Source organism: Ruditapes philippinarum, unplaced genomic scaffold (assembly GCF_026571515.1).
Source record: "Ruditapes philippinarum isolate M1 unplaced genomic scaffold, ASM2657151v2 ctg3697_1_1_1_1, whole genome shotgun sequence".
Lineage (NCBI taxonomy): Eukaryota > Metazoa > Mollusca > Bivalvia > Venerida > Veneridae > Ruditapes > Ruditapes philippinarum.
Genome location: NW_026863274.1, coordinates 63,750 through 84,084, shown reverse-complemented (window position 1 = coordinate 84,084; position 20,335 = coordinate 63,750). Strand labels below are relative to the sequence as shown.

The window sequence follows — 20,335 nt, the reverse complement described above, 5'->3', positions numbered from 1 at the left end:
TTCCCTGCAAGTGACCAGATACTCATTGCACATGCATTTTTAATTAGTTGTTAGAGAAAAATGACCATTTGACTTTAAATGTCCAAGATTAATTATCACAGAGACATTAGGCCACACCCGAGAATCCAGAGAACCAGGCAGTGACACCTGGATTGCCTATCCGATGCTTGGACCCCTTATAGAACTAAGCATGTGGATTAGTGTGACAAATTAGTATGAACAAATGTATACACATGAAAAATGCATATGTATGAACAAATGTATGTATGGAAATATATTGAACAAATGTACATTTCATATGTGAACAAATGTATATGTATGAACAATTGTATATGTATGAACAAATGTTTACATATGAACAAATGTATATGTATGAACAAATGTATATGTATGAACAAATGTTTACATATGAACAAATGTATATGTATGAACAATTGTATATGTATGAACAAATGTTTACATATGAACAAATGTATATGTATGAACAAATGTATATGTATGAACACAAATGTATATGTATGGATGTATAGGAACACATGTATATGTTTGAACAAGAACAAAATAAAAAATGTACATCTATGAACAAATGTATATGTATGAACAAAATGAACAAATGTACATCTTTGAACAAATTAATGTATATGTATGAACAAATTTATGTGTATAAACAAAAGAATATGCTCTGATATGTAAGGACAAATGTATATGTATGAACAAGTTTCGGAAAAAGTGTGAAGCTTCATCCATACAAATTTTGCATAAATGTTGAAACCAAAAAGCATCACAAAATAACATATGAGCCGCGCCATGACAAAACCAACATAATGGGTTTGCGACCAGCATGGATCCAGACCAGCGTGCGCATCCGTGCAGTCCGATCAGAATCCATGCTGTTCGCTTACAAACCCTATAACAAGTAGAAAAACTGATAGCGAACAGAATAGATCCTGATCAGACTGTGCGGATGCGCAGGCTGGTCTGGATCCATGCTGGTCGCAAACACACTATGTTGGTTTTGTCATGACGCGGCTCATATATTATCAAATAAATAATTGCAATAGCTAATTTTGATAAATTCTGACACAATTAATAGACAAACAGTCTATAATTGATAGGAAATGATGACAAACTGAACAAGTGGCAATAAGTGGCCATTACTAATATTTGCTAGCAATTCATTAACATATTTCAATTCACTTTCTTGACCTACTTTCTATGGTTATTATCAAAAATCTGGGGGTGGCCCCCGCCACAGCTAACTAGAAAAGTGATCAGTAAAAAAATAACACAAGTTTAATTGTATAAGTTGCATACAGTGATTTGAAGTAAAATGTGCTTGTTATCTCATAAACACATTAAATAGACTTACATGTATTTTTCTGGGGTTTTCTCGGCTAATCCAGGGGTACACGCTAACTTTTACAGTTACTGTGAGCTTCCAAAATAAGGGCAACTTGCTGACTTATCTATTGTGATCAGTAGTACAGCTATAACAGTAATGGTAATAGCTTGTTTGTATGTTTGTACCGGGGATCAGCTTGGAAAAAACCCACATTTGCAGAGTTATGGATATTATCTATTGAATAGGCTTGCAGTTATTGATGCAGTGATTTCATTTCTAAACAGTGACAGTTGTGGGTTTGAAACCTGATATTTATTTAGTTTAAATGATTTCATTCAAATAAAAAATTCTTTTAGGTTGTACTGGCAGCTTGAGGGGTGCAGGGGTACTTAGGTTACTGAACTGGCTATATGCGCTGTCCACCCACGATTGTGAGGAATGCTGCTAGCTTAAATCAGCTGTTCTAGGTTAAAGGTACACTAAGCTCATGACTTAAATGATCCTTAGTACAGCTGCAGAAAGTAATGATACTTACAACTCAATTTACATAAAAAAAGATACTGATTAAAATCAATATAGTGCTGGTATATACATACACAAGATATAATCAAATATACTTACTTGTATATTAAAATATTCACTATACTCCTGCTATTTGGTTCAGCTAATAAATAAATCAACTAGACTGACATTGCAACTGTAGGCAACCCTATAGCTCACCAACACTTCAGATACTATAGTATTTTTCTATGATCTGGAGTACTTTTTACAATATGGTATATATAGATGTACTATGACAATATGACATTTTAAAAGAATAAAATGTCAAATGCAAATATTGTACATGTACTTTCTCACATCAAAGAGGGACATAATAATAAAAGGATACACTTTATGATTAATTGATATCAAAGTCTAAGGTTGTTTATTTTAACATATATAATATATTCTGTAGTATTGATGAGCAGTACCCTGTAATACAATGTCAGATCTGAAAATTGTAGTTTTCTAGTTTATTTTAATTAAGTCTCTTGATGAGTTACTTTGACATATTAAAGACTTTTTCCCCCTGTCTTTTTTGAACAATTGAGAAGAGCTCAAAATTTGATGTTTTTATTGATCATATTCCTAATTCTGATAGACTTTGTACAAGATTTGGTAGACTAAACAACAGCTAGAAAAGTGCACCAAACAATTTATTGTCAAAGAATAATAAAATCTGGCTTTTTGACATGATGGGGAAAATATAATGCAGTGTTTCAGGTCCTTTCTCCATGATAATCATTTTCATAGTTCAAAAATCACCTAAAAATGAAAGAAAAAAACATTTTAATGCAAACCGATCTAATAAGAATTAAATTACATGAAATATTAACTTTTTCATCTTGAGCCCCATTTGATCTATGTAAGATTTTCAAATTTTAGGTTTTGTAACACTTTTGTATACTTGTTTATTATATATATTATTATTATAATATAGTTTATTTAACACATTACATGTAATTATAAATCATTAAAGTGGTAAAGATATGAAACTTTAAATAAAAAAAATATTTTTCTTTTTAAATTTTGCAAAAATCTCTGAAGATTAAAGTATAGGCTAGAGAAATATGATTTAACCAAAGTTTAATGACACTGCAAAAATAAACAGATGCCACATTCTCATAACACATTAGTACTTGTATTATTATATATTCACAAATTTTTACTTCTTGTTAACATTGTTTACTAATATATTTGTAAGGATGTATTAAATGATTCAGCACATATGGTATGTATTGAATGTTACAAAGTTATGTTCTCTTTTTCTTTTCTTTTTTTTGTGGGGAGGGGTCTTTTCTGTCTTGGTATGCAAGATTAAATGCCAGATGCATTTTTTGAAGGCAATTATGATAATCATTCTCTCATCACTGCCTACACAAATATAATAATTATTATTCTATAAATAAGAAGTGATAATTAAACTATAATTCTGATTGGTTTATTTTGAGGTCAGTCCTATGAAATTAACCAATGGTTAAATGTTTGTGATTCTGACTCAGGTCACCTTTATAATCAATCAACAATACAAATGTAGTTTGCATTTTTAAAATATCTTTGATCATAATTATTATGTTTATAATATTATTGTGTCTAAAGATTATTCTTCATATGTAGCTTCATATCAACGATAATGATATAAAAAAATATTTGTAAAAAATTAAAGTTTCACCATTTTATACATTGTACAACGAATGCGCATAACATATATATTTAAATGAATTTCATGAAATAAACATGCATAAAATACGAAAAGAATGTAATATTATCATCTTCTATGATAATGAGTGTGACAATTAAAACAAGAATAACGATGATGTATATGTATCACATTTCCGCTTTCGTATAAAGCAATATGCACTTAGATAAGTACTTAAAATATCTTGTTCCATTTTGACCTTGTTTAATTATTATATGGAAAAGAAAACTCTACACTGTACTTAAGTAACTGTTCATAAATAATTATGCTTCAAATTCAAAAGCCACTTGTCAGCTTCACCAGTATAGAGTTGGACTCCGGTCAATACATCTGTACAGTCTGACAAGATAGTCAAGACAGTCGATACAATGTATCAAAACCCCTACAATTAAAAACTGAAAGTTCTAAAATGATCACGAACTTCGGATGAGTCTACAAGTATAACATACAAGGGTTTAAAATTCATCCAAATCAAAATCATTCTGTAAGCTTTATTGGGTAGAGCATTAAACTGTGAACTGGACAACCGGAGTGGGTTCGATTTCCTGACAGTGTGAGTCTTTTTCCTTGAAAATGGTCAGGAAATCCTTTCACTGGTCATTCAAACTGTACATCAGCTCTGACATGCAGATGCCACAGAAGTAATTTCAGATCCTTGTGAAAGTGAAGGCACTTATTAAGTTCTCAGGTAAACTACTTCACAGCCTGCATAGGAAAATTGTAGTGACTGAACTAAGAAACAATGTGGTGGCTGATAATTCTGGTGAATTCAAATCATTTTACTGCCATTATCTGTAGGTTAAACTTCAAAAACCACTACAATGGATCCATGGCAGTCACTGAAATAATGTCACAATGATGCTTGTCATATGTCTTAATATGAATGGCTGGAAAACTGCCATTTGACTTTTAAAGTTTACTATTTTTAAAGTTTATGTACCAGTATGTCAATAAGACATTAAACTCAACAAATAAATGAAATTCCTTTGTATATGTGACTAAATATAAGTGAACATTTTTTTATTTATTTTTTTTGGGGGTGGGGGGTTCTTATGTGTCAGAATGACCTGTCTTCCATTAGGCACTGTGATGATCAAAAGTTTGAACTTGAAACTACATTCAATTTGTATTATGAAAAAAAAACAACAAAAAAACATTTACTTGAGTCAGTAAAAAGGATTTTAAAGGGAGATAAATTTAACATTTCTATATGAAGATTCAGGTGCTTCTTCACTTCCTTCCACTATTTTTGATCTAAATAACCATCATAGACTTTAATTTACATGTAACTAAAGTCTGTGATCATCATGCTTAAGTTGTATTGACCATTGTTTATCATGTTTGAATCCCTTGCTCTAAGAACTCTACAAGATCTGGCATGTTGATTTGGTTGGCATAATGAAGACTTTGTGATCAATGGTTTTCAAGATAATGAGCAGAAACCATTCTGACATTTAAGGCCCGTGACCTTGACCTTTGACCAAGTGATCCCAATATCAATAGGGGACATCTACTAGTTATGACCAATAAATATGTGAAATATGAAGACTTTGTGATAAATTAAGTTTTCAAGACAATGAGCTGAAACCATTCTGACACTTAAGGCCCCTTCGACATTGACCTTTGAAATTGTGACCCCTACTGCATATGACTAAACAATATGTGAAATTGTAAAGACTTTGGGATGAATAGTTTTCAAGATAATGAGCAGAAACCATGTAATCTACAGATGGACAGACCAACAGACATAAGCAAAACAATATAGCCCTCTTCTTAAAAATAAATTATAAATGTACCTGCCCTTTGGAAATGCATTTCAATTTGAAAACAGAACATATATTACAAGTTAAAATTGAGTAACTTTCTAACTGTATTGTTTGAGAAATTAAGCTAAAAACTGGCCCTTAATTGTAACATGAACATCAACAAGAAATTACCGCAGACATTTACATCTCTTTTATAGCTTATAAAAAGTTGCTTCTCTAAATGGTAAATGTTTATGCCCAACATGCATATAAAAACAAGACTCATTTACACAAGTTAATCAATGAAATAATCCAAAAATGCATGATTTTGTCATTAACTGGGATAACATATTTCAGAGCTGCAAAGTTGTATATCTTAAAGTTTCTGCAAAAATTAACTTCACAAACACTGCATGAAGTAGCCGACTACTAGCTTAAAGAATGGCAAAAACTTTCACAAAAATGATATCTTACACAATATATTTGTTGATTTTCTCTCAGAAGATAGAATTACCATAAGTCACCATGGCGATGTAAAGGAGAATGTACTGTAATTTAAACAAGTGTTTGGTAATTATATCATATGATGCACTTGTGTCTTCAAAGTTAACATATTGAGTTAATGCACTTGTTTATTTGGAAGTCTAGTTTTTTTCCGAAGACTGGAATGTTATAAAGTCAACAAACTGTCAAATGGTGAATGAACCTAATAACTTTTTATGTCCTAAAGAAAAATTCAGTGACCTTGAGTTTATAATCTAAATATATGTTGGATGGATATAGATTTTTGACAGGTTATAATTATAGATCTAGTCCTATATAAATGGTCGTTTGAAATTATAACCTGAGCTGCTAGACAAGGGTTATATTTCAAACAATCATTATATACGGCCATATAACTGATCAGAAATATTTATAACAAATCTATAATACAGCAAGCATCTTTTTTTAGAGAGAAAGGTGACCTTCATAAATTGACAGCAGCTGTGTATATGTCAATCTATATAAATGTCATGATTATCCATTGAAAAGTGAAGTTACAAACATGCAGTATGTATTATAAACATGTAAATAATTATTGCTTCAAATTACAACAGTCTAATAATTAAACATCTTTAAAGCTGCACAACTCCAGATTTGAGTTAAATTTTAAGATTTTAAGTAAAAGAAATGTTAAGAGCATGACTTTTATCAAGACTGCAGTTTTAGTGATTTTACAAAGATATTACTGACAACTTGTCAAAGTATGCAGTAATTTTACTTGTTTAATAAGTAAATTAGGGGTAGAGACCTAGTTTTTCACAACACTCTGCACATCATCACAGAATAGAATGGTGATCATTAAATTTTGTACCAATTTATTTTATGAACATTATAGTTGTTAATTAGAAATGTGTCCATAAGACACGGGTGCCCCCCACACTCTACTGTTTTGTCAATCTTATGACTCCAGGGCTAATATCTTTTATGCTACACATGCATAAGTTGAAAACTAAAAATCTTTTACTAAGTAAAGGGCAAGAACTTCACAAATACTGAATAAATCCACAAGCAAACCCCAAGGTGCATGTAAGTACACATGCAGACCAACATTCTTGTAATCTTTCAGGCCTACAGGTCAAATACATTTTGAGCTATGCATGAACAAGTTGAAAATTACAAATTTTTTACTAAGTAAAGGGCAAGCACTCTAACAAAACTGAAAAATTCCACATGCAAAACCCCAGCCTCATGGTGATGTTGATCATTATTCCTGTAAAGTTGGTTGATTCTAACTTGACCACTCAAGAAACATGTAACACAACATAATGGAACGGTTTTTACTAAGTCAAGGGCAATAACTCTAGAAATACTTGATAAATGCACAATTGAAACCCCAGGTGCACAATTACACATGCTAACCAACATTTCTTTTAAGTTTCATGGCTCTATGTTAAATAAATCCTGACAGGGACTTTGGATTCTTTCATGTGAGGAAGCTATCCTGTGAGCTAGCTTATGGAACATCGTGGTTCTACTCAGGTTCCCGTTCGTGCCTGAAATAATGTACTGAAGGGCACCTCAGGTCATCCTCCACCAGTAAAGCTGGAAGTCGCCATATGACCTTTAATGTGTCAGTGTGACGTAAAACCCAATTGAACAAAAAAACCAAATCTAGGTTAAATACTTTTTGAGCCATGCACCACACAAATTGCAAATTTTACTAAGTCAAGAGCAATAACTCTGACAAAAACAGAATAGCAAAACCCCAGGAGCACAAGTTCACATGCTGAGCAACATTACTGAAAAGTTTCATGACTTAAGGTCAAATATTTTTTGAGCTATGTGTGACACAAGTTGAAAATTCCAAATTTTCACTTAGTCAAGGGCAATAACTCTAAAAAAATACTGAAAAATTCACAGGCAAATACCCAGGTGCACAACTACATGTACATGCTGAGCAACATTCCTGTAAAGTTTCAGGACTGTAGGTCAAATACCTTTTGAGCTATGTGCGACACAAAATGAGAACTGACGGATGGACAGGGGTAAATCTAAAACCCCCCTTTATAGGGGGCACAACAAGTTACGGAGCAGACAAGAAATGTTGACATTTCACACTTGAACTTTAAGGGTGACATTGACCTTTGGGGTAGTGACTGAGTTGTTGCACATCTGTACATTGTCTCATAATGGTGATCATTTATTCTAAGTTATTTAAAAACTTTTCATTAGTTTTTAAAAGTTATGGAGCAGACACAAAAATGTTACAGACAGACAGATGGAGGCCATTGCTATAAACCCTCCCCACTACACAGCAGGGGATTAACAAAATATATCACGTAAGGCAATGCATGTTCTAGAACCTGCAGGTATGCCAAAGTGTAAAAATCTTTAGCCCTTGACACAAGTAACCCCTCACTCATTATTATCATGCATAAATCAATTGTAATCCAAGCAATATTTTGGGAGTTACACGACTTACCGGAATCATATTTTTGTAACAAAAGAAAATCCACTAAATTGTGCAGATGGATGTTTTAGCTCAATGTCTTATTAACCTCACTGCCTTTAGTTGGTGTGGGGTATAAAGATGGGTATGGTATACAATTGACTGGTGCATACATATAAAACTGTTTAACATAGCAAGTCGTCTGTGGTCAAGTAGTTAAGGTAGTTGACTTTAAACCACTTGCCCCTCACAACTGTAGGTTTATATTCAGCAAGAGACTTTAGATTCATGTGCAAAAGCTATCCAGCTAGCTGAGCTTATGGAAATTGGGTGGTTCTACTCAGTTTGGTGCCCATTTATACCTGAAATGATGTACAGATTGGCACCCAAGGTCTTCCTCCACAAGTAAAACAGGAAAGCTGACATATGATATGATATGACCTCTACTCTGTTGGTTCAATGTAAAAACCCAACAAAACAAGGAGATGTAAGGCTGGCTGCTGAACTTCCAAAGCTCATAATTGAAAAATATTCTAATGACTTTAATTGAATAATATACATGACATTCCATTCCTGACATAACATGAATTCAGGCAGCACATTGAGAAACAAAGTTTGAGACCTACTTTTCAATGGATAGTTAAAGAAATTATGCAACATACTCATATATGAAAAAGAAAACCTGTTGTGTTTTTCTACATATTTATTTCTGTTTAGTCTTTACAGCATCATTGGATTGTTTAGAAGTAGATGGCGCTGTGACAACGTTGAATGTTTTCCCCTCGACTGACTTCACTTTTTGTGTTATCTCCTGTTCTATGTTTGCCTTTATTGCTTTATCCAAACCCTGTAATACAGAATTTCATTATCAAAATAATCTCCGAATACTAGTTAAGATAAAGATTTGCCTGTGCCACCAGTATAAAACCAAGCTAGTATTTGATTCTGATGTGTTTAGCAAAATTCCATGTTTTTGTTGTTTTTTTTTCAATCTTAATACTTTTTTTTTATAAAACAGAAAGCAGAGATAATACATGTCAAACATCAGTATGGTTTGTAAACTGATTTATTCAAAGATAAACCCATGTCAGTCTTCTACGACTTTCATCATAATTTTTATTAGTGTCCCTTTTGCTAATACATTGTAAATTAAGCAAAGCAAATATTTTATTACAAAGTCAGGAAGTTCTTTATTCATGTGTCCAAAAAAAAGTGATTACTACTATAGATGCGAAGTTTTAATTAATCAGATTTTCTCACTAAGAATTTTTTATCAAAGATGAACACTGAATTCATATTATTTGATTATAAACAATCATGTTATGAACTTTATGTAGATCATTGTGATGGTTCATTTCAGCTTCGCATGTATTGATGATTCAAAATGGACCCTGCTAATTGTACAATACTTATTGATTTTTTGTTCTACATGTATCATTCTACAAATTCAATTTAAAATAGTAATAGCATATTTCCCCATTACTTTTCAAGTCATTTGTGCGAAATTTCATGCCAGCAGAATTAATGATTTCACAATAACATCAAAATAATTTGTTCTATAACATTTTCATGTTTATTATTCGCGTGTTTTAATTAACAGAGACATTGTATATTGCAATTTTTTGGAAAATTAACCATCAAATTATGGAAAGAAAAAAATTTTACTATTAATAAATTTTATAGAAATATTTCATCTGATATAGCTTTAAAATCTTTAATATCTAACTATTTAATCTTTAATAAAACTAAATGAGATTTTTTAATAAGATAAAGAATCAATCAAAAGGCTGTACCTTTTTAAGTTTTGCTTGTTCCATTACTTTTGCTTTCTTTGGTGCTATATATCTTGCTAAAAAAATGAAAGAAAACAAACATTTCAAAACATTTATTGATTATTCACATACCCTAAAATTGTAGCAATTAACTATGTGTACTGAGGGTAATATAATGATTCAAATGACCATTCGCCCACCTTAAATCAAACATCTTTTATTTGGGTTGAAAAATATTTATGGTTCAGGTTCTTGCATTTATTTTCGTATACTTTTTATAGATAACAATTGATTTAGAATAAGAAAAATATACGTTTAAAAGAACTAACAATTACAGTACTAATCCCATTTGTATATTGTTTATCTAACTTTCTCATTTATAAGTTATCAACACAAATTCATTCTTTACTTAACCTTTTCCCTTATATAAGCGTGTTTCGACGGCTTTTTGCCCCCCCCCCTTTTTTGAGGCCTCAAACAGTGAAAAAATGTCCTATTTAGACCCCAAACACTGTTTTTCGTTTGAGAAATGTTGTTAAAAAAAGTGACCATTTTTTCGGCGCCGTCCCCCATCCAAATAATACATCAGGGGGTTGCCAGAAGGGGGATGTGCCCCCTTCTGTTTGGGGGGTTTGAAGGGGGGCGGAGTCCCCCTCATCGCCAAGAAAATTTTGGACTTGTGAGAGGCTTAAAATGACCTCAGGTTGATCATAAGGTAACGTGTAACCAACGCTGAAAAGCCTTTGACTCTATCTCAATCCCTTGAGAAGTTGCAGCACTTTGAAATAAATTTTGATGGAAAAAATCGAGGCAAAAAAGTGATTTTTGGCAATTTTGAGATGTCCCCTCGTTGCCATGGTAACAGGAAATTTAAGACTGAGCATGTCGTTACAAAGGCAATGGTCCAGTCAACATTTGTGCCAATTTTGATTAGTATTGAAGCATTTTTCATATTTTCATAGCAGTTTGAACTTGTAAGAGGAGGCTTTTCAGTGAAAATGGCTATTTTTCACAATATGCTCATGGGGGAAAGGGTTAAAGCAGATTGTCATACATTGTTGATTTTAGTAATTCTGTGTGGTAAAGGGTCAACTCGGCCCTATACCAACTTGGCACGGGTCAACTCGGCACAGGTCAACTCGGCCCTCTATTAAAAACTTATATTAGGATATATATTGTTTAGTTAATAAGAAATTTAAGGAGTAAATTACTATAAAAGTATTCAGAAGTACGCCATCACTTACAAACAAAAATTGAAAAGGCTGACACTGTGTTCATGTAGGTATTATTTAAAATTATCTTTTGTTAAGAAGAGATATCAGTATATGTTAAATACTGATCCATAAATAAAGCTTTTGGATTGAATTTTTATGACAATAAATGTTATTGTATTTAACAATGTTTCTTTTTAAATAAGACCAATGCTGTTTTAACAATATTTTTTTACTAAAAACATCTGAAGTAGACAAATCATGCATATAAATTGTAAATTTATCCTTTCAGTACAAATTGGTAATTTCATCAATTAAACTTTTCAATATCCTTGAGTCTGTTACTGTGAAAATGTTAAACAATGAAAGTTATGATGAAAACATATAAAAAGTAATAAAAGTAATATATAATTATGGGCCGAGTTGACCCGTACCGAGTTGGAATAGGGCCGATCTGACTCGGGGGCCGAGTATGTTTTATGGCTGAGCTGACCCTGATTCATTCTGTGAAGGCCCCCCTATGCCAAAGTATTTTATTGCTTTCTAAAATTATGTAAGTACCAGTTTGAATATTGAAACCACCACCAGTACAGTAATTAAATAATATCAATATACATGTATAAAATATATTTATTAATTTTTTTGTAAATATATTTATCAATGAAATGCAGAAAATGTGCATAAAATTAAATATTCTTTTAAATTATTTCTTTATCAATTTATTGAACAGTAGCCATTAAACAAACTTAGGTAATTGTGGTGTTAACAGTAATCTCATCACCTAATTAGTTGTATAAACACTGAGACATTCAATTAACAGTTTGACATCACTATTAAATTAGTTGTATAAACATTGCACTTTAGCATCAACAGTTATTAATTAGTTGTTTATTGGACCATTGAAATATTTTTAGACAATGTTCAGCCAATTAAAACCAAAATCATGGAAACAGAAACTCCTCCATAAGTTTTGGTTATAAATTATAACGAAAAATAAAATATTTTTAATCAGATAATCATATTTAATATATTATGTAAGATTATCTATAGTGTTTGAAATTAGCAGTAGTCCGATAGCCCCTGACTACTAAATTTCTCCTCGGGCTACCAACTTTTTACAGTAACAAACTGTAATTTCAGAGGCAATATAAACAACTGTTTTGAACAAATGAATCGTGCTAGTGAAATGGCTTTTGGGCTAGTGAATATTCCAATCTGGTAGTCCGACCAGCCTAGTTGATTCAAATCCTAATTTCTTACACTGTATCTACAGAAATTTTTTTAATTATTAATATAAAAATATACTTAATGCAAAGAAAATCACTTTATTATCATTAACATCTTTAGAGAACTGCAACTTTCATACAATTATATCCGGTCATATATGATATCCTTCCCTAAATAAGAATAAATATCTGAAAAGATATCAGATCAAAGATCTCTCTAATCAAGTAAAAAATAAAAAAAATAAAACTTTAACAATTATGACATACAAACTTTAATTTTTTAGTAAAATTTAGTAAAATTAAGGTCTATTGTAGTATATCATAAGTATCAAAATAATTTTGGAATAAAATGGGAGTGAAATGTCTTCAAGACGTTTCACTCCCATTTGGGAGTGAAACATCTTGGTGTGAACCGTCTCAATAGTGAAACGTCTGTCTACCCAAAACATCGCTGATCTGGCCGGTTAATCGTTATCAGTTTTAATATTGATTACCCAAAAGTTAAAATGGTCAATACCTATTCTTAAATATAAAGAACTTAATCCCATAAATATAACAAAACCAACATTTTATCTTATCTTAGTTATAACTAATATACATACTATATACATTATAATGAAAATAATTTGTGTAATAGTTTCATATTATTGTTGTATGGAAATTGACTTTAAATGATATTTTGGGGGAAGGAGGGGGGGGGGAGGGTTGAGGTTAGCGGTACTTTCAGACAAAGCGCCTTATCCCTGTGAGTATTATATATTCAGAATGTTGTTTGTTTAAAAATAAAAGGTCGCGAAAACAGATTGCATTTAGATTAAACTGCGCATTAAAATGTCTTTTCAAATGTATTTGCAACTAATAAACAAACCTCCTTTCTTCATTTGTTGTTTCTTTGGTCTATTTTTCTCCTTTCTTAAGTTGAAACCTTTTGATTTCAGCTTATTTGCTCCTTGTGCCATGATTTTCGTCCGAGTTGTTTACTTTTTTTACTTCCGGTTCGGAGTACTCTTCACAAAGGAGATTAGTGTCAAAATTACCAAATTTAGAATTGATTTTTTGCCAGCGTTTTTCAAAGGACATTCAAAAATGAAACATGTCAGTTTTTAACTTTTGGTAAGTCGGAATAAATTGTTACTTTCCTGTTCATTGATCATTATTCCTAATCACCTAAACAAACAGCAACAAAAACTTTCGGATTTTAGTCAGACTGACATCTGTTAAGCTGTAAGATCGTAATCACAAGTTGTATACAGTTTTGAAGATCCTGATTACGTATTATGTTATCTCTTTGTGTTTAACTAAGTCAAAAATTGTGACCACTTATGACAGTCCAAAATATAAGAGGTATCATCTTTTTATGATATTTACATTAGACAAATTATATCTTGGGAGAAAAGAAATACACTGCAACCCCGTTAACATGATCATGTTATGGTCCAAGGTCTCAGAACACCCTGTTATAACCAGGTATTGATATATAACCCTCATATTAATAATTAGTGAAATTACCCCATTACCACCACTGATATATACATATATTAACACAAATGATTTTTTACTTACTGTTAAACGGCCCGTACTGCTAGCCAAAATTTCTAGCCGTACGTGAGTCATTTTCGTTTAGCCTATACGCACTGTTTAGGCTAGCTGAATGCAATGATGAAGTCATTAACTTGCATGTCTTAAAATTACTTGTTCACACAGAATGGTAATATATATTGTTTCTAAATAATTTCATGGATGATATTCAGCCATTTATATTATGACAAGATATCAGATAGGTCTGTCTGAAATAAATTTAACTTTTAGTATTTTTCATAAGCAGATGTAAATTATGTATTATTTACAAGTTATAATTGTTAAAAAGATTTTATTAATAATCTAACTAACCACTGGAAATAGACCCACAATTTTAATTAATGTCAAGTAAATTAAAGTCTGTGACTGACCCAAAAGTGTGCTTATGTAATCCTGTAAAACAGATGTGCTGCATCATTAAAAGAAATTTTCAATGCCCACTAAAAGTGATCAACATAAGAATTTTATAACAACTGTATTACATCTTGAAATGATTAAATAATGTTTCAGTTTATTTGTCTTTGTATCTTCACACAGATTATTAACCATGGATTTTAATTGACTATGTGTTGATTTCAATTAAAATCCGTGTATAAACAGAGGAAAAAACTTCTGATCATCAAATGCCAAAAATTAATTCATCTACTGTAACTGATAAAGTTTTCATGATATTCAATAAAATCTTCGTTTAGAAACACAAGTTTGCTTTTTTATTATTATTTTAGGTTATTTATTTTAAAAATGACTGTCTAAACTTAAATGAATATCAACATTTTTTTTCTAAAACAATTTAATAATGTAAACATATATTATTTTGTCAAATATAACAAATTATATTTGAAAGAAACAGAAAACTGTTGAGTTGAAGGAAAAACATGAAGCAGTGTCAAATGTAAACACAGTTGCCATTACAGTTCTAGCTTTAGTTGTGCCCCTAAGTGAATCAAACACCATTTATCTCCTTTCTTGGTACTTTTTCTGCCATTTGATAGAAAATGTATGTTTTTTTTAATTGATTTAAGCTTCTGTGGTTTATACATGTATGTGGTTATAAATATACATGAAAAAAGAAATGAATTTGGCAAAATATATGATATTATTTTGGGAGCATTATACTGAAATAAGCATTATAATAGGTCGGCAGTGTACACTGTAATATTGGATATTTCCTGGGTTACTGATTTTGAGGGGGGCTTCTAAAAGCTGACCAGCTTGCAGCATGAACTAAATGTAAATGTAATGTTAGACGTAAACCAATAATGAAAGGCCCAAAGCAAAATAAAAGTCACAAAGATTAATATCTTGCCTTTAAAGCTTGAATTACACAGATTTACTCTCTCTTTTTTCAATTGCATGGGCAACCACCACTTAAGAAAATCTCGAACAACATATTAATTAATTTTAATAAAATTATACTATTGCCAATCTTTCTCCACCATGTCTTAGACATAATGATGAGAGATTTACATTTTCAAAGTTCCAGATTTTTTAAATGAAATATATATTATTTGTACAAGCTGGCAGTGTTTTAATTAGCAATCTTTCTGTAAAAAATATTTCATCTTTTATGGTTACCAATTTAACTTGATTATTTTGCAAAATGACCCAAAAATGAAGAGTTGCAATTCTTTGCACTCAAATCAGATTAAGAATGACAGGCAAATTTTATTTTCAATTCTTAGCATATTTTCTTCATTATTCTTAGCAGATTTTTCAATTTTAAGTGTTCACATAATCCATGTAAATATAAAAAAAATTATTGAGTTTTTTTGTTGTTTGTTATTGGGTCCTGATTCTGAACAATACTGATTGGTGGATATTCTGCTGTGTTATGTTAAAATATTTCCTAGTATGCATATTTCACATGCATTATGGTCACATTAAGTGTTTTCTTTGCATGCACTGGAAAGCACATGGAAAATTTTAATGAGGACAAAATAAAATTAAGAGCAAAATGACATCAATTTATTATTTTATTAACAATTTCTGGAATAAAGATTACACAATAACATTAATACTTCTCTATGGAAAAATAAATTGAAATCAATTGAAGTTTGCTTTATCAATAGAGCAGGTTTAAGTTTGGTGAAATTACCTGAAAATTATGCTGATTTTATGTATATAGGTGAATGGTGCATGGCCAACAAGTAAAGTAATAGTGCAATTATTTGTGATAATGAGCATGGGTCTGTAACTGTGTACATAGGGAATGATATATACTTGATATTGACTACATTGATTAGAAGCTAAGGATAGAGCAAAATTATTCCTGAAACATTATTATAAATATAAAAAATGTTTTTCTATTCCTTTACAGATGAGGTTACTATTATTCTGAAGATGGCAGAAGCTGACATAAATGAAGCTGATGTGAATAGTGACGAAGGTGAAGAGGAGAGTCTTACAAATGGTTTAGATGATGAAAATGTTGATATAGTTCATACAGACAGTTTTGATTCTTCGATTGTTCCTCAAAGGTCAATGTCAGATGTGCAGTTAACTTCACGAGATATACGTCATGTTTTATTAGGAAATTCAATGTCATTTGAAAATTTGGATGATGATAATGATGATGAGCCACCTTTGTCAGGAAAACGTGTGTCAGAAAGTTCTCGAGTCTATTTTGATTTGTCAAATATTGACTCAGAAACAGAAGGTATTACCCAGGCGTCAAGTGCAATGAAAGATGTCCGATACAAATTACGAAGAAATCAAGCATTACAACCAATACCTCAAAATGAACTCTTAGTGACAAAGCAGACGTCAAAATATTCATACAGTTCGATGAGTACAAGGTCATTTTCATCGGACGCTCTTGAGGATATTAATGAACATGGCGACTTTATCGAACCGGAATTATCACCGGAATTTATAGATACATTGCATAATGAGCAAATGGGTAGTTTTTATAGTAAATATCCTTTGCTTGTAAGCCAAAGTCCAGGAGCGTCTGAAAACCATGCATCCTGGCAGAATAAAAATAACCTCAAATTGAAATATCAGCAGTTTTGTTTTTCACTTGAGAAAGACATATCTGATCTTAAAAGAGCAACTGGAACTGATGAAATCAAACCGCTTAAGAACATTTTGGAATCCATGACCGATGCATGGAATTTTCCAGTCTATGGAAGGGATTTGGCTTGCGGCCTTTGTGATATAATAAGAAATGAAAGTGTTCTTAGCCTGCTGGTGAAAAATTGTGACAATGAAAGTCACGATATTCTCCAAGCATCTGCTGCCTTGTTAGAACAAGTTATGTCCCTGAAAAATCGTGAGAAAGTCACCAAAGAAGGGTTAGAAAAAGTTGTCAGAATGAGTCAGAGATCAATTGGAGATCAAAGATTAGCTTTAAGTACTGTAGGAATTTTGGAAAATTTGTTTAAAGTTAGCACAGACATCTCAACCAAGGTGATTGACTATGGTGGTCTTGATTCAATCTTATACTGGTGCCGTAGTAATGACTCAAAAGTGTTAAGAAAGTGTGCAAAAGCGTTGTCAAATTTGTCACTTTTCGGTGGACCGGAAAACCAGGAACTGATGACTCAGCAGAAAGTTCCGGAATGGTTGTTTCCACTAGCATTTTCAGAAGACAAACATGTGAAATATTATGCATGTTTGTCTATCGCAGTTCTTGTTGCTAATAAGGAACTAGAGGCTCAAGTTATAAAATCAGGGACTCTTGAACTTGTGATCCCATTTGTATCTGCTGAAAAGCCGGAGGATTTCGCCAAAAGTGATTATGCTCATAGGCAGGGAAGAGATTCTGTTTGGCTGGAAAAGTTGAAACCTTTGTTATGTAGCAGACGGCCAGAAGCCCAAGCGTTAGCTGCTTTCCATTTTGCTATGGAAGCTGCTATAAAGTCAGAACAAGGCAAAAATGAGGTAGGAAGATATTTGGTAAAGCTTTCATACCTTAATACAATATCACAATTTGAATTGACTGTTGCAGTTAATTAGATATAAGTCAACATTAAAATTATATCATTGTTCATGCTGTATTTTAATCATTAGGCGTATAGTTATTATATTTTGCATTTGGAAGTCCACATTCATTTCATAAGTTATAGTTCATTGTAAGGTATATTGATAGTTTTGTATTAAATGAATGTACATGTATACAAATAAACATCATGGTTATATACAATATATTAGAATAAGTATCAAATTATTGTCATTTTGAATGATTTTTAGATATTTTATGAAATTGGTGTGATAGAACCACTCAGGAAAGTAGCAAGCAGTCCGAACGCTGTGGCATCGCGTCTCGCTAGAGAAGCCTTACAAGCTATAGGGGAGGAAACTCCGCATAAACTTTCACAACAAGTTCCCTTGTGGACGACAGAAGATGTGTCTCACTGGGTGTCAGAGGTAGGTGGTACTAATGTTTGTTTGATTGTTTGGTTGGTTTTAAAGTAACACAGATATTGTAAAGGTCCAATAGTGACTTTCAAGGAAATCTCCGGTGCACTTTTGTGCATTATTTCAGGCATGACCGGGCATCTGTGTAGAACCACCAACATTTTGTAACCTAGGTGGACAACTCCTTCACATGAAATAATACATAAGGCCTTTTATTTATTGAATGTTGTTGTAACGTTTCTCTTTTATTCTCATGATATTTACAACTGAGAGTGTGTAAGTCTAGGCACTGAGAGTACAAACCCTGGACATATCACCATTCATCTACTTAAAGGTTATCATATGCAAAAAAAGTGACCTACAAATTTTTAATCAGTAATTCACTGAATGATACTAAATATATTATGTAAGTCGAATTTTGTGATGTTTTCTATTTTGATGCTTGGGAGGCCAATGGGACCATTGAATCAGTTGCTGCTATTTGTATAAGGTTTATATGCTGCAGACCTTTCCATCTAATGATCTTATGTTTTGGCTTTGTCTTTTAGTACACTGTTCTCAGTTGAATAAATCACAAGTACATGATTGTAGACGTCAATTTCTGTAAATTTAAATAAAGCTTGTTTTGAATGCATGCATTCTGATTCAAAGTAAAAAAATGAAAATTACAAAAGAAGTATTTCCTATCTACTTATCATTATTTTGGTTGAGTTGAGAAGGGGGAAACATAATTATTTTTATTTTCGGTCATCACAGAAGTAATTGTCAGACTAGGGCAGTATAATCGATAATAATTGTCATACAAATGGTTATTATTTCCTTCCATACTTGTGAAGATCTGTTAAATGTTTGTAATCTATATTACATAGTTATGAAGATAATATGCTAGCATAATGTAACTGTGATATAATATAATAATAATGATGTATAGTATTTATGTATTACCTATAACATCATATGTTTAATTACAGCTTGATGGAAAACAGAAATGCTTTATGATATATTTATCAATTTATAAAAGCAAATTATAAACATGCTGCCATCAATTTTACCTGGACACACAATGCATGTTTGATTACAGTTATCTCTTACAGTAGTTTTTTTTAAGCTGCACATTTTGGAGAAAAAGTAAAACTACTGACATGACACACTTGGTGCAGTCAGGTTAGCCATTTGTTTAGTTACTAACAAAGCTACTTGATGAGTTGTACCAGTTAAGGTCAATGTTTAAAGTTACTATAGAATAAATATCTGTAATAGGTGACATGTTAAGGTCCATTTTCTCAGAAACTAACAAAACTATTTTGATCATTTGTTTAAAGGAGTTTGCATACAGTGATACCTGTCTATTGCAGATTGTTTTTTGTTGTTGTTTTTTTTTGTTGGGAAATTGAATACCTGTAGATTGGTTTTAAGGAGTATGCACGCCTGTTTTGTAACTGCAGATTGGGCAGACCTGTTTTATACAGATTGGTTGCAGATTGGTTTGAGTAGTATGCACACCTGTTTATTGCAGATTATTTTTGGAAAACTGAATCATGTATCTGTTTATTGCAGATTGGTTTTAAGGAGTATGCAAGTCAGTTTGAAGATTGTAAGATAGATGGAGACTTGCTGTTACAGATGGATGAAGATGACATGGTGGAGAGTATTCAGATGAACCCAGGAATGATCAGGAGAAGGTTTGATACACCAAATGTTTCACTGCTACATCAATATTCCTAATTTGCTATGAATCTTATGTTGAACTTGCTTAAATTTTATTTTGTGATGCAATGGTTTGATATTTGTGTTTAAGACAGCCAAAGGGTGGCTTTCTGAATATTCTAGAATAAATTTTAAGTTGACTTCAGACAGCCCTGTGCTAAATTATGCATGCATACAAGAAATGGCATATTTACCAATTTCATCAATATTTGCAAAACTGCAAT

The 20,335-nt window shown here is 31.8% G+C and overlaps 2 protein-coding genes across 9 annotated transcripts in view; one reads left to right on the top strand and one right to left on the bottom strand.

Annotated features, from left to right (window-relative positions):
- Positions 1 to 3,031: 3,031 nt before the first annotated feature.
- LOC132721674 (NAD(+) hydrolase SARM1-like) overlaps positions 3,032 to 20,335 on the top strand; it is a 42,515-nt gene continuing 25,211 nt past the window's right edge. For 4 of the 8 annotated variants that reach the window (XM_060706019.1, XM_060706017.1, XM_060706015.1 and 1 more), the window contains exons 1-4: positions 3,032 to 3,113; positions 16,363 to 17,927; positions 18,237 to 18,413; positions 19,962 to 20,086. In XM_060706019.1, coding sequence (XP_060562002.1) covers positions 16,386 to 17,927; positions 18,237 to 18,413; positions 19,962 to 20,086 — 1,844 coding nt within the window. In that variant the 5' untranslated portion in view covers positions 3,032 to 3,113; positions 16,363 to 16,385. Of the gene's footprint in view, positions 3,114 to 13,466; positions 13,581 to 16,362; positions 17,928 to 18,236; positions 18,414 to 19,961; positions 20,087 to 20,335 lie in introns of those variants that run through there. The other 4 variants (XM_060706020.1, XM_060706018.1, XM_060706022.1 and 1 more) reach the window with 2 other exon arrangements.
- LOC132721676 (UPF0390 protein zgc136864-like) lies at positions 8,949 to 13,685 on the bottom strand. The gene is made up of 3 exons (XM_060706024.1): positions 13,336 to 13,685; positions 10,052 to 10,107; positions 8,949 to 9,105 (listed from the first exon to the last, which is right to left on the bottom strand). The coding sequence occupies exons 1-3, from the start codon at positions 13,424 to 13,426 to the stop codon at positions 8,962 to 8,964; spliced, it is 291 nt and encodes a 96-aa protein (XP_060562007.1). The 5' UTR covers positions 13,427 to 13,685; the 3' UTR covers positions 8,949 to 8,961.

Excerpts from the sequence above, each read along its gene's own strand:
- LOC132721676 (XM_060706024.1), bottom strand. The coding sequence starts at position 13,426 with ATGGCACAAGGAGCAAATAAGCTGAAATCAAAAGGTTTCAACTTAAGA. Across the intron at positions 10,108-13,335 it reads ACAACAAATGAAGAAAGGAG|CAAGATATATAGCACCAAAG; the intron begins GTTTGTTTATTA and ends TCATTTTTTTAG. Across the intron at positions 9,106-10,051 it reads AACAAGCAAAACTTAAAAAG|GGTTTGGATAAAGCAATAAA; the intron begins GTACAGCCTTTT and ends TCTGTATTACAG.